The 13,956-nt window shown below is 48.2% G+C and overlaps 1 protein-coding gene across 2 annotated transcripts; it reads right to left on the reverse strand.

Annotated features, from left to right (window-relative positions):
• Positions 1–2,319: 2,319 nt before the first annotated feature.
• FAM124B (family with sequence similarity 124 member B) lies at positions 2,320–7,483 on the reverse strand. Of its 2 annotated transcripts, none has more exons than XM_084212090.1 (3): positions 7,389–7,483; positions 5,163–6,474; positions 2,320–3,664 (listed from the first exon to the last, which is right to left on the reverse strand). In XM_084212090.1, the coding sequence occupies exons 2-3, from the start codon at positions 5,889–5,891 to the stop codon at positions 3,071–3,073; spliced, it is 1,323 nt and encodes a 440-aa protein (XP_084068216.1). In that variant the 5' UTR covers positions 5,892–6,474; positions 7,389–7,483; the 3' UTR covers positions 2,320–3,070. The 2 variants fall into 2 exon arrangements, with proteins under 2 accessions (XP_084068216.1, XP_084068215.1); XM_084212089.1 differs by lacking the exon at positions 7,389–7,483 and adding an exon at positions 7,023–7,094 and having other exon boundaries at positions 5,163–6,479.
• Between the last annotated feature and the right edge of the window lie 6,473 nt (positions 7,484–13,956).

The following is a 13,956-nucleotide window of genomic DNA, read 5'->3' on the forward strand; positions in this document are numbered from 1 at the left end:
CTGCCTCCGGATTTACCGAGGCATGCATGGGAGCTGAATTTGGCCCGGAATTCGGGAAAAAGCGCTTTCAGCATCTGTTTCCCCGAAAGAATCAAGGCTGCCAGCTTCTTTTTAAAAGCAGGAGAGGCCGAGCCTGTGCTCCCTGACCACGGCAGGGTTCGCTGGCTGCTGCCCACCCCGCGGCTCCAGCGGGGAGCAAGGGAGCCCCCCCAGCCTTTGTGCTCGTATCCAGGCATCAGGATGGGCTCCCGGGCAACTCATCCCGCAGAAATACCACTGTGCTTGCTCCAGGGCAGACAAAAGACACAGTTGCTGTTTCCAGGGGCTAAACAAACAAAAAAATTGCAAGGCAACAGCACTCACCCCTTCAGGTTGTGTTAAAGTGACCCCAGAGCAAGTTCTCCTGTTTCTTGTGAGCCCAGAGCCACGGCTCGCTCTCTCAGCACACACCCTGCTCCTGCAAGGACAGATTTCCTCCCTCCATCACCCAGACATCCTCCCCTGTGGGTACCTGGCAGCATCTGTGCCCCTCTGTGTCACTCACCCTGTGGCTCACAGGAGTCCCAGGGCCACGTCCCCACTCCTGGGCATGGCACTGCCTAGCACAAAGCAGGACCCCAGTGTCCCCCCCAAAAAACCACCTCAAAATTAGAGTCTTGGTTACAGGGTGTCAGTCAATGCTGCCCACCTTGGCTGCTGTCCTTCAAAGGAATCAGCAGCTCAGCACCCACAGCACCATGACCCCGGTGGTCACAGCCATTCCCACCAGAGTGAGTCCTTTATTCCAAGCTCAGCACACACCAAAGGTAAAACTCCCTCTGCATTTCCCTCCTCCAGTGTTGTGATGGCACGATCCTCTCAGCATAACTGGTCCAACTCTCTCCTCAGTTCAAACCCATCATGGGGTGGGAAGCCCTGGCTGAGCTCACTGCCAGCCCCACACACCTCATGCATCCATTCTCTCTGGCTGCTTACCAGGAAGCTCCTCTCAGGGTGTTTGGGACACAGACCTCCAGCAGACCCTGCCAACCCGGGCTCCTTATTAGCCTTTTTTAAAAGCCTGAAAGAAATGGCACAGTGTGCAAGGAAGAAGTATAAAATAGAGGCTGCAGAGATATGAACAGTCTGGAAAATGGGAATCTTTGTCTTCCACTATGGAATCTGTCCATGGAGAAATGTGCCCTCTGACCCAACACACCCTGCACACCCGCCTGTGTAACACAGAATTTGTACTGGATATATCCAGTACTTAAAATGCACAGATTTTACACTGTTAAAAGCAGTATTTTCAAAGCCATCTTCCTTTGACTTGAGGCCCTTTTCCATAATCTGTTGCAGGCAGGTGAAACTCGTCCCTTTTTTTTCCAAATGATGAAGCATTTCCCCCAGGCTAGATACTGACCTTCTGCCTCTTTCTTTTAGATAAAATGAGATTATGCTAAATAGTCACACTCAAGTACCTTTGGCACGAGAAAGTAGAGAAAGGCCAGGAAATCTCTTTAAAGCTGTTTCTCCCAGGAATCCCCCTTCTGCCTTGATTCCCAAGTTCATGATGATCCCATCCCTGCCCAGTGCAGGTCTGTAACCTCGTGTTTAGAGAGCGCTGCCCTGCTCTGAGCCCCTCCTGTCCCCACGAGCCTCCAGCCCACCCTGGCACACCCTCAGCAGGCCTGGGGAGCCAGCCCCTGCACACTCCCCTTGGCTGCTTCCCTACTGACCAGACATTCTCTCCACCTCTGAAAAGCCCTGCTGAGGCTGCAGGAGAAATTTCAATAATCACCCTTGTAGATGTAACACATCACAGTAGAATTCATGAATGCCCACAATTTTTGCGGAGCTTGTGAAAACCCAGGGGATGTTTGCAAGTGTCCAGTGAACGAAGTGTCCTGTTCTGTAGGTTTGGTGCCCAAACTGAAGGATTCATGAGCATTACTGGGCAGGGCAGAACCAGCTGGAAGGGCCCAGAGCAGGGACTTCCCTATATCCCCTCCAGAATTCAGATATATTTAAGGGAGAAAACCTCTTTGTTGTACTGTTTGGAAGGTAAGTGTGCCCAGATGGGGCTCTTCTTTGAATAATTTCACTCCTCCTTCATATTCTTCCCATCTCTTTCCCGCTGAGATTTATTTAATCCTACTTGAGAGAGAAAGCTGATCAAGATGGGAGTTATTTCAGCATCTGGTGATGCTGAATCATGACTTCATTTCTCCCGTCCTTTTTACTCTTGAGGATTTAGCAATTCCCTCCAAGACTCTCAACTTCTCTTGTCTTCTGTTAATTAAAAACCAGCTAGGATTGCCAGTTAATTGCACACTGGTCTAACAAAGCCTGGCCTGTTGCTGTGTTTATTTTAAGTGTCACATGAATAGGCAGCAGCAGGTTTTACTGGCACTTCTCTTCGAGTATGTGGTTTTTGCATGTTCTGTGCTGAGCTGGGAAAAAGGTCTCAATAGAAATATTTCTCTCGAGAAGTATTTAAAAGAATATTCTTATGCTTCAAATCTTGCATAAAATTGACAACATTGATAGATTTTAAATACCAACAAAGGAAAACCAGCATGACCACTGTGACCATGCCATGAGCTTGTTCCAGTATGTCCTAGCAAGGGATGGGGAGTCCCCACGGCTGGGGGCATCCAGCAGCTTGGGCAGCTCAGCCAAGCTGCACCTTCAAAACCCATCTGAAGATGTCACTGTCTGTTTTTCAGCATCTTAGAACAGCTGTAGGAGTCACATGGCTTATTCCTATTCATTACACAACATACCCCTCACCTATTGTGCATTAAAAAACCAAACCAAAGCAACAGCTTTCTGAAAATACTGTGTTATTTTTTCCTGCAGCCTCCTTAGCATCTCTCCATGGAAATTCAGTGTCTGCCTCAGTGACCCCTAGTGGGATGCCACAGGACAGAGGTACGCCCTGAGCAGCAGCAGCAGCAGCAGCAGTCACAGCACACCCAAAAGCGCTCCGCTGTCCTTCGGCAAGCACGAGTCCATCAGGCGCGTTTGGTTTCGGTCATATATAGAATTTCGGTCACATATAGAATTTCGGTCATATACAGAATTTCGGTCATATGTAGAATTCCTGCTCCTCGTCCGCCGCAGGCTGTGCCGGGCAGGCCGGCGGGGCTGGCGGGGCGCAGCCCGGGGCTCCGTGCGCGGCTCTGTCGCTCCGGGCAGGGGCTCGCAGCGCCGGGCCGGGCAGGGCAGCGCCGGTGCCGGTCCCGGTGCCGGGGGCTGGCAGCGGCAGGAGGCTGCTCCGCAGGGCTCTGGGGAACAGGCTCAGCGGGCAGCGGCCGCTGCCGGGGCTCGGCACGGCCAGCCCGGTGTCCACGTCGGTCTCCGCTGCCCGCAGCCCCCTGCCCGCCTGCCCGCGGCGCTGGGACGGCGCTGGCCGGCCCTGCTGCGGGGCTGGGACACCGGGAGGAGAGCGCAGGGGCCTCTGGAGGTCACTGCCGGCCTGCTCAGAGGCGAAGGCTTCACCTGGGGCAGGTTTGGTTTTACCCTTCAGGGCTCGGACCTCCTGGCTCCTCCGCCCAGGATTGCCCTGTTTTACAGCGAGAGGGGCTGGCGCGCAGTCCTGCGGGATTCTTCCGCTGCCTGCATTGTCACGCTGCCTGGAGAGCCCGATGTTTGTTTCGAGGGTCCTGGAGCTGCTTTGAACCTGTTGAAAATTAGAGAGAAGCCGGTCATCACACCCTTCTAGCCCGACCAACGATGATGCTCTCTCCCGGCCCCGCTGTGCTGGGGTCACCTGCAGCCTGAGTCAGCACACCTGGGGAAGTCCCTGCCGAAGGAGGTTGTGGATACAAAAAATCCACATGCATTCCAGGGATAAACACTTGGAAAAGAGAGCCTCTGCCAGTTACCACAAGGGGCTTCAGAGGGGAGTGACAGCTCCTCGCGGAGTCTGCGAGCAGAGCCTGGGATTTAGTTTGCAATACGGCAGGAGGTCGGGGCAGGGGGGTAAATTGCAGGTACTCAAAAGAAAGATTTACAGTATGGCTGAAGAGTTGCAGAGTAAAGCACTAGGTTGTCAGCCTGCTCTCTGGAACTTGGACACAAGATACATCCTCAAGTTCAAGTGGATTGCACCTTCCTTTGTGAGGAGCGCAGTGCAGCGTGGTCATATCCCCGAAAAAGCTTCCAAATTTCCTGCCAGTGAATTCGTGTACTTCTGTCAGCTCAAAGACCTTGTATCTACAGCAGGAAGAGCCACAGAGTAATTTAGGAAGGGACCTCTGGAGGTCACCTGGCCCAGTTCCCTGCTCCAGTTAGGACCAGCTTCAAGGCTATGTGAAGATACCCAGAGCCTTGACCACTCCAAGAGGGTGAAAACCAGTTTATAAATTGATATTGATTGAGGCAGCAAGGGCTGCCCTAAAATTAGTGTTCAGAGCAGCACAAAAATAGGCTGAACAAAGTAATTAACTTTACCTCTAACAGGGGACTTCTGGGAGGAAAAAGCCAGGTCAAATAATTTAAAATTCAAATTACAAAAAAAAATAACCAGAGATGGGAGGGGTTATTAGAATGAAAAGAAAGCACACTGTGCCAAACTTCCATTCTACTCACATGTGTAATTCTCACTACATATGATCTCAGCACAGACTTTGTCTTTTTTTTTTTTTTTTAATTTGTATTCATATAACCTCTGGACTGCACACTTCAACAGAAAAGGCAGAGATTTCCTAGGACACATCTCTTTGTCACTTTTGCCCAACTGCAACTCACTTGTGATCTCAATCTCACAACCTTAATTGCAGGCAGTGCTGTATCAACATTACACTTACAAAACTGCTGGGTTTGGATGCCAAAAATCTGCTTTGAAAAACGTTTATACAGCAATGACTTATCAGAAAAAGATTAGGCTGCTACAATCATTTTTTTGAGGCAGAGGAGGGAAGATGTTAAGCTAGTGTGCCCTAGAAAACATCAACAATCTGCATTTCAGGCAAGCAGTAATGATGTTAATTTTACTGTATAAAAACATCCCAAGGATGAGTGCTTATATTTACCAACAGCATCACAGCACCGGCAGACACCGATTACTGCATTCACAAATTCAACAGAAAACACGAACAAACAAAACCGCAATTTCCATTCTGAACCAGTCCTGCTTTCCTTGGAAACAAGTAGACAAAAGAGCCCCACCGACCTACCTTGAGCAGAATTGTGTTTCCTTCATAGTCCTGTGTTTGCCACCTGGTGCTGCTGATGGGCACGCAGGGGTTGGGCAGGAGGGGCACCAGCTGCCCGATCTCCTGCACCTTGAACTGCAGGGCTGCCGAGTCGGGGGGCTCGGCCGTCACCCCGATGGGCAGCTGCTTCAGGCACAGCTGCACGGCCACGTGTGGGGTGGAGTGCAGCACGAAGACACACAGAGTGCCCTTCTGCAGAGCGCCTTCCTTCCGCAGGATCAGCTCGTACAGCCTCACCGCGTCCTCGTAGTTGTTGAAGCTGCAGTGGAGGGTGACGCGCAGGATTTCGGGGCCGCGGCTCACCCGCCTGATGCCCCACACGGGCAGCTGCTCCTCCAGGCCGTAGAATTCCTGCTGGCATGGGGCACAGGGCGGGCTCTGCCCGTTGGCAAACTGGGCACGCCGGTACCGCCAGGGAGGGCGCTGGAACTGCTCGTGCACCTGGAAGATCCGTTCTTCTCCCCAGCCCTCGTGCAGAAAAAGGAGGATGGATATTCCAGGGAAGCTGCAGCTCCTCCTGCGGTATCTCTCGTAGTATCTCAGCGGAGGAATTCGCTCGGACACCAGGAAAAGGCGAATGTCCAGGCAGAGCCAGTCCAGGAGCCGATCCAGAGTTTGCTGCAGAGGGAATGAGTGTCCCAGATGGGTGAGGAGATGCACAGTCATCAGAGACTCTGCTCCATCATCCATCGCAAAGACTCCAGGCAAAAAATGAAACCAGACAAATTGGTGCCTTCCTTTTACTCTGCCTCGGGAACACAAGCGTGTACTCTGAGCCTTGAAGAGAACGAGTCTGGACTCCTACAGGCTTTCCAGTAACCAGATGAAACACGTGGGTAAGCACAGTGTGCCCCAGAGGGGCCAGCTGCAGAGTGACAAGGCTTTCAGCGAGTGGTCCCAGGTCACATCCCAGCGGAGCTCTGCTCAAGGCTCACTCCCAGCTCTGGAGCTCTGGGCACTGAGTACCTGCGACCCAAGTGTCCAGGAACAGCACTGCATCCTCCTGCTCCTGCCGTTCTCAACACAGGACGGCAGAGTCACAAGCGGCGATTTTCCAGGGTGAGGCGATGCTCACTTGTCTCCCGGCAGTGGAAGTGGCTGCTCCGGACCCAGCCAAGTCCCACCGGTGCAGTCACTGTGTTTTGCAAAGCCCATGTGGCACTCATGGCTGAAACCCTCAGCAAATTTCCTTGCAGTCAGCAGGCTGGCTTTGGCTCATTGTAAAAAGCCTGTGATCTCTATGAGTCCCACCCTTCTGGGACACACAGATAAGCTGTTCTTTGAAAACAAGGAAGGAAAACAAAATAACAAAAGAAAAAACCCAACCATGTGAATATAACAGATAACAATAAGGGCAGATATAAATCAGGAAAGAGGAGCTTTGGGAAAAAGCCTCAACTCATAGTTACACCCTTCACAACACAGGTGACTTGCTGCCTAACTGGAAACCAGGTCCTGGGTTATTGTACACAGCCCATAAAAGCTGGGTACCAGGCTTTCCATTCTCAGTGCCCTCTTTGCTTCTTTTTCCTCCTTTACTTTTTTTTTCCTGAGATATCCATGTAATCAGCAGCCTTAATCAAAGCCCAAGGGTTTTTTTCTTGCTCCTTGTGTTTACATATTGGTACTTAGCTTACTGCATAAGCTGCAATAGGAATGCTGAAAATACACTGCTTCCCAGGTCTGTTCTAGTGTGGACAATAAATCAGTCTGTCCTTCAACTCCTTCAACTTGCCAGCCCAGCAGCAGCACAATACAGGTCAAGCCAAACCCACTTCCTCCATAGAGCTGCCCCCATTGTAGCCAGTATTCAAATCAAACCTGGGGCCTCTGGTGATCTGTCCAGCTCCATCTAATTAATGGCAGCACATCTCTCTCTGCTGACATCCCAACTTCCCTTCCAACAGCCAAGCACACAAAGCAGTGGTTCACTGTTAAGAAATCCCAGCATGAATAAGTCTGTTATTCAAAATTCTGAACTAGTTTTTTAATAGTTTAACATATTCAACTAAGTAAAATCTCCAAGGTCTAAAGGTATAAGCAGCAGTGCCTTGGTTTCCTTTAGGGAGATCTCTCTCACTGGTAGAAACTCACATTCATGCTTTAAAAGCTACATTGACACCTATGTACAATAAAAATTAAAAAAGACTGTCTAGAAAATGAGAAAAAATATTATTTTGCACCCACCTGCAACACTTTGAGCAAGTAACAACTGCTGTTGGGGGGGAGACAAAAAAAGTCCAGCCTTCAGACAATTGCAGGAAGAGAGTGAAGAGTGCAAGTGCTCAAAACATTAAAATGCTCTGGATGAGCTCTGAACAACACAATTTCACTAAAATATGGAAAAGGAAATGATTCATCAACTCCTTGCTACAGGGCAGGCCGTCATCTGCCTTCCTGCCTGTGAAGAACAGGGGAATTTGCCTGTACAGGAAAACGCTGAAACGAAGTGAATTCATCAGGCCCTGGGTTGTGGCTGGAAGCAGCTCCCATGAGCTGGGTCCCCCATTCCCAGCCCAGGTGAAGATCCTCAGGCTGCCACTGCACCACAGGCAGTGCCTGCCCCACTGCCCCCTCCCTGGGAGCAGGACCCCCTCCTGCCCTGCCAGGGAGCAAGGACAGGCTCTCCTCCTGCAGAGCCATCACTGCTGCCTTGGCAGCTCTCAGCCCCAGCCCTGCTCCAATCTGCTGGATAAAATCTGGTGGGCAGCTGCAGCTCTTGGGTGAAGGTGACAGAGGGCTGGGGATCAGAATTCTTGCAGAGCAGCTGTGGAGAGCAAGGGCTGGTTAGGGAATGATGCAGAAACCTCAGCCCTCTCCAGCTCCTGCTGTGACCAGTGGGAGCCAAATTGTTTTCCAGATGGGTAGGTGCCTCCCACAGAGGCTGCTGAAGCTATGCAGCATCCCTCCTGTTTCCACAACAGCCAAAAACCTGAGCCTTACTCACAAGAAGGGCTAAACCCTGAATCCTCCACTGTGTTTCTTCTGTGCTTGCTGGGGTGAGACAGGGAAACAATCTCAGCTCTGAAACTCTACCTTATGAAGCTGCCTGGAGAGCAGTTTTAGGGCTGGTTCTCAGCTCCCCAGCAGCTCTGGGTCAGGAGAACCCACCAATCCTCCTGCTTGGAGCATGAGAGGAGCTGAAGGTCAGCCTTTGCCTGACCCTCTCCCTCAGAGGAGGCAGCCCCACCACCCAGCTGAACCCTCCTGTTCCTCTTCCACTTGCTCTGACAACTCAGTATCCTTGGGGAAGGGCTCAAACCGGGCTCCTCAGCCTCGGACAAGGGTATCCCCATGCCCTCCCTCCATGTCCAATCTGCTGCCCCCCAAGCCCTGGGATAAAGCCTGGGTGCAATGGCCCTGGCTGCTGCAGCTGCTGAGCTCAGACCCTTCATCCAGTGCTGGGCCCAGGGGAAGAGGGATGGCTGCCACCAGAACAGTGCTGGCTTTTGCTGGCTCATCTAAGAAAAGCAAAGTGCTGATTTCACTCTGATCCCTGAATGGAACGAGTCCTTGCCTTCCTCTCTGCCTCCCCTTCCCCCAGCTTCCCAGTCTGGCTGCCAAACAGAAAAGCACATTTTTCACAGTGACCTAATGAACGCGCCAAGAAAGATTTCTTCCAGAGATTAGAAAAATAGCAGTTCAATGGCATGTGAAAAGTGGCTTTGCTGAGGGGAGGAGGGGTGAACAATTCTGATATGGGACTCAAAAAAATTGGGGCCCCATTTCCACCTGGCAGTGAGTGGTAACACAGCAGAACAAACAGGAGGCTGCTGGGGCACTCCAGCTGTGTGTAAGAGCAGGGCCAATATGAACTGGCACTAAGGCATACACTGGTAAGCCCTGCACAAATTAAAGTGCAAACATAAACAACTTATAAACACTTTATGGTGTGAAACATCAGAGAATACTATCTGCTGGAAGTCTAAAATTCTACAGTGGAAAGGTTTTTAATTAATTTAATTAAAAATTCATTTTCATAATCAATTCCTGAGTTGTGCCTAGTCCTCTGCACTGCTCCAAAGGGCAAAGAGCCCTTTGCTCCAGCTGACACCACCAAAACTGATGATGCATCACAGGATTTAATAAGTTCAGAGCAACATCTGTAAGCAAGGTACTTTACAAAGATTATTAGAACGTAATTAACTGGAGAGAGACTGAGTATGTATTACCTAAGCAGCTTGGGAGAAGGCCTCATTAAATACATGACTCAGGCTTCCTAATTTCCTTTTAAAATTTTCTTTTTTTTGTTTTACACCAATCTCAAGCTCTGCCTATAACAAGGACAAAACTACTAAATTACCCTGCTAGATGACAGTTATATACAGCATACACAGTACTGAGATAAAAATCAAGATTAAGGCCTTACTTGAATACAAAAGTCTTTTCAGAGGTTTTCCCTGGCTTCAAACCCTGTGGCTCCAATCCATCACCACTTTGGAGGAACTGAAGACCCAATGACCAAAAGACCAAAACCCCATCTAAACTACTGCATTTATTTAGGTAGCCTTCTTTCCCAAACGATTCTTGTTTCTTCTTTTTAGCCAGCTGTCAGAAAGCAGTGATCCAGCAAGGGTTTGTCAGCAGGTGATGCAGGCTTTGGGGCAAGGGCAAGGCTGAAAGCAGCACTGAGACACAGAGGTGAGCTTCCTAGTAGTTACAAATATGCTGTAGAAAGGCACTGCATGGCCTTGGCTGGTTGTTATACTCAACTCTCACCAGGTTGTGTCCTCAGCCAGTTACAGGGCACCTGCAGACCGTTCCATTTTTCCTTAGTTTTCAGTTTGCCTAAAATATTCTTTCAAAAACCCAAGACACTCCACCCAAACCAAGACCCACTAAAAGTACTGAGCCAATTGGAGGTTATAGCAGCAACAAGTATTTGGTAACAAAGATCAGAGGAGGGGTCAGGTTGGAAGGGACCTCCATGGGACATCTGCTCCAACCTCCCTGCTCAGGCAAGATTGTCCTAGGGCACATGTCATAGGATTGGGTCCAGACGGCTCTGGAATATCTCCAGTGAGGGGAGACTCCACACCTTCTCTAGGCAGCCTGATCCAGTGAAGAAGTTCTTCCTCACATTCAGGTGCAACTTCCTGGGCATCAGTTTCTGCCATTGCCTCTTGTCCTATTGCCTCACACCACAGAGCAGAGCTAGGTCCATTCTCTCGACACCCTCCCTTCAGTCCCTTACAGACACTGATTTGATCCCCTCTCAGTTTTCATGAGACTGAACAAGTCCAACTTCAAGTCCTGTGGTGTCCTGACTTTGAAGAGCCAGCATTTAGCACTGACCCAAGATGGCATCTTCAGGATCCCTCTGCCACATTCCCAGTGTCACACTTCCACAGGTCAGAGTGGGACGAGGGGGAAGTCAGCCTGCTAGATGTGCCCAACTCCAGGGACTCGTTTCTGAAAGATTTAACCCAGCATTTTTTATATACATTGCGCCTCAATTAAAAATCTTCCAGAAAAAGAAAACAGATCTGAACAAACCCAGGACTTGCAGGGCCCAGTGTTTGTTTAATCAGCTCACATTTAGCATTGTTGAAGGGCGCTCAGCAGAATTCTTGGAAGGCCAGCAGCGCCGGGCGTGACTGCTCCCTGCCGAGCGCTAATAAGAGCGAGTCCCCAGGAGGGGCTGACCTCGCCAGCCAGGCCAAGCTCCAGCTCCAGGAACAAGTCAGACCCACGCACTGTGAAGGCTTCTAATTACTCCCTTTCCTGAAGACAACCTTCCTGAGATACAGAACAATACACTCAGACTTCTAATTAGAGAGCCTTGGCCCGGATCCCACATTATTCTGGAATTGCAGATTTGCATAATTAAGTTGATACCAAATGCTGTGACAGACAAGCTGCAGGAGATTATTAGCCTCATCTTTAGCAGAATTTCAAAAGAAGGAAGATCCAAACAGCCAACAAATATTAGCAGAAGTGGCTCTTGAGGTCTAGGAAACTCAGGCATTACGGGGATTTGGGCATGCTCTGGTAACTTGGCAAAGGAAAATCTGCACATGAAGTCAGAAGCCATTGCAAGGCACCACCAGGCTCTAATGTAGCATCACTCTGAGGGCTTCAGGACTTCATATTGTGAATGTTTCCTCCCAAAACCAGGGCTGCTAAAACAAATGCTGCTCACAAAGAGGGGCTGGAAGTTGCACCTTCTGGTGGATGCCCATTTTCTCCCTCCAGTTTTACTCAGGCAAACAGGAGCACGTGGCTCTCCAGACACCTTCCTTGTCCTGTCTCCAGCTAGTCCAGATCAGCAGTTCCAGGACTGGGGAGGGGAAACAGGCCTTTCCCTCCTGGGCACCAATTCAGTTCTTGCTTTAGCACAAGCAGCTGCTGAGAGCAGGCAGAGTGTCAGGCTGGCTGCACACCCAGGCAGATTCTGATGTGAGGTACGATCACAGCACATTTGCAAGATTTTCTTTGCAGGGAAAAAATGTGAAAAAAAAAAAAAAAAAGTCAGAGATTGTGTTTGAGAAGACCAGAAGCACCAGCCTAAACCTCAGTGGCTTAGGAGTGGAATGGGACAGAGTGCATTTACCAGTGTGTGCATTTCCCTAAAAAAGCTGGGTTATCCTTGAAAAACTTGGCTTAATTTAAAAGATTGTAAAAATAGAGCCATTCACATTATCATATTTACATCTAAGTTCCTTAAAGCAAGGACTAATGCTGTGGCTTTCTTTTCCACATATTGGATAAATACACTGTGGTCAAAAATGAGGCTTCAAGTACTAACCTAATGAGAATAAGTAACTAAGATTAAAAACAAGAGGATAAAAATACCTAAAAAATAAAACAAGGGGATAAAAATACCTAAAAAATAAAACAAGAGGGTAAAAATACCTAAAAAACCACCACCCATCAGGCACTACACAATTTGATTGCAATACATGTGAATGAAAATACTTCAGCCATCCATCACATTTAGTGCAAAGCTTCTGTGTCCACAAGGTGAGGGAAAGTACATCTGGCACCAGTGGCTGATTCTAAATGAGCAGCAACAAGTAGGACAAATTGTGTTGCATTGGAAGCTTCAGGGCCAACAGAGCAAAGTTTTTCTTTGGAAAAGAGGAAAGACATTGCATTCAGGAGCAGTTTAACATCACAGACTTGGTCTGCTTGGCATTCATTTATTCTGTGAATTGCCAGCGGGGAAATTGTATGGATTAATTCCAGGGGACACAAAGAGTAAATCAAAGCTGTAAAGGTAGTGAACAGAGAAAAGAGCAAGAACTGCACCAGGGATCCATAGGATCATCACATTTGTTATGATGGTAAATGAGGAATACTCTAAATCCTTTTAAATAAACTTATGTACAAGGAAAGTACATGCCTACACATCTTCAAACAGCTATAAAACTCAAACCCTACTTTTAAAGTTCCAAAGAATTAAACTCTAAGTTTATTAAGTCTTGTTACTGCATTTAGCTGCACATTAATGCAAAGAAACCAAACTTATTAATAATTGCACTCACACATGTAATCATACAATCCTACAAATGAAATTTTAACAAAATTACAAAGAAGCTTTAAGTAGAATTTAAGAAAGAACTGAAATAAGGCTTAGCAGAATTTTCCTATATATTGTAAATGAAATCCCACTGAGATACAAACACGTAAACATCAAACTCACCTTATGCACAGTCCTAGTGATGTCTTGTTCTCTCTTACTGGAACTTTCACATTCTCCATTTTTCAATCTTCTACCTCATGTTCAATGGTAAAGGGCATATTTTTGAAATCTGACTTCAGCAGAAATCTCTTCCTGAATAGCATCTTCAAAATTCTATTTAAATGGAAACTATACTCAATATTTTTTACTGAAGACAGCCATCACCACCTGCTATTCTTCTGGCAAACACTCTTGCCCACACAGCTTTTAAAAAGACACTCTTCAACACCTAATTATACAGTCATTCACACAACATTCAGCCTCCCAAAAGCCACCAGAAGTAGGAAACTTCAGCTGATGTACAATAGAAGTACAGAGGCAACGAACAGGACAAAGACCTCCTGTCCCAAATCACAACACTCACATCTCTGTTAACTTCATAGGGAAAAGGACTTGAATCCATTCCTCCCTGCAAGGCACACGGGAAAACATTAACATGCAATATCACAACATCGATGCTAATAAAGAGTCAGTTATACATAAAAGAAAACCTTCATACTGGTACATGGAAGAATGATTTACATTTTGAGGAAGATGTTTCTGATGACTTTAAACAAAATCAAACCCCCAGATCAGCTCCCTGTGTTTAGTACTGTTGTACTGGCTAAACAATGACACCTCTACTGAAGGTTGCATACTCTGTGCAGAAACAGAGGTGTCCCAGTAACAGCCAGCAAACACCTTTTCAATAGAGCCAAAGGCCCAGCTCATTTCTTTTGGGGCTAAATTCCTGATGGGCAAGGGCAAGAAAGTTCTTCAGCCACCACCTCCTTCTGCTGATTCAAAAACGACTCTGTGTGTGTGTAGGTGTGTTGGGGGTGTGCAATAAACTTAAAGCTTCATAAAAAAATCTTCCAAATAGTCAAGCTAAAATATCATCCTAATTCCAGGCCCTCTCTTTAGAAGAAATATCCTACTCTTGAACAACAGCCAGGACTTGTACTTTAACAGGCTGGAGAGGGGTAAAATTGTGGACACATTGTGAAAAACACCCTCCAGTCACACTGGAACATTGCACCAGCACCATGCACTTGTTTAGCACAGCCCATCAAGAACTGCTCTGGCAGATGC

The sequence above is a fragment of the Fringilla coelebs genome (genome assembly GCF_963513975.1).
Source record: "Fringilla coelebs genome assembly, chromosome: 10".
In the NCBI taxonomy this organism is placed as follows: Eukaryota; Metazoa; Chordata; class Aves; order Passeriformes; family Fringillidae; genus Fringilla; species Fringilla coelebs.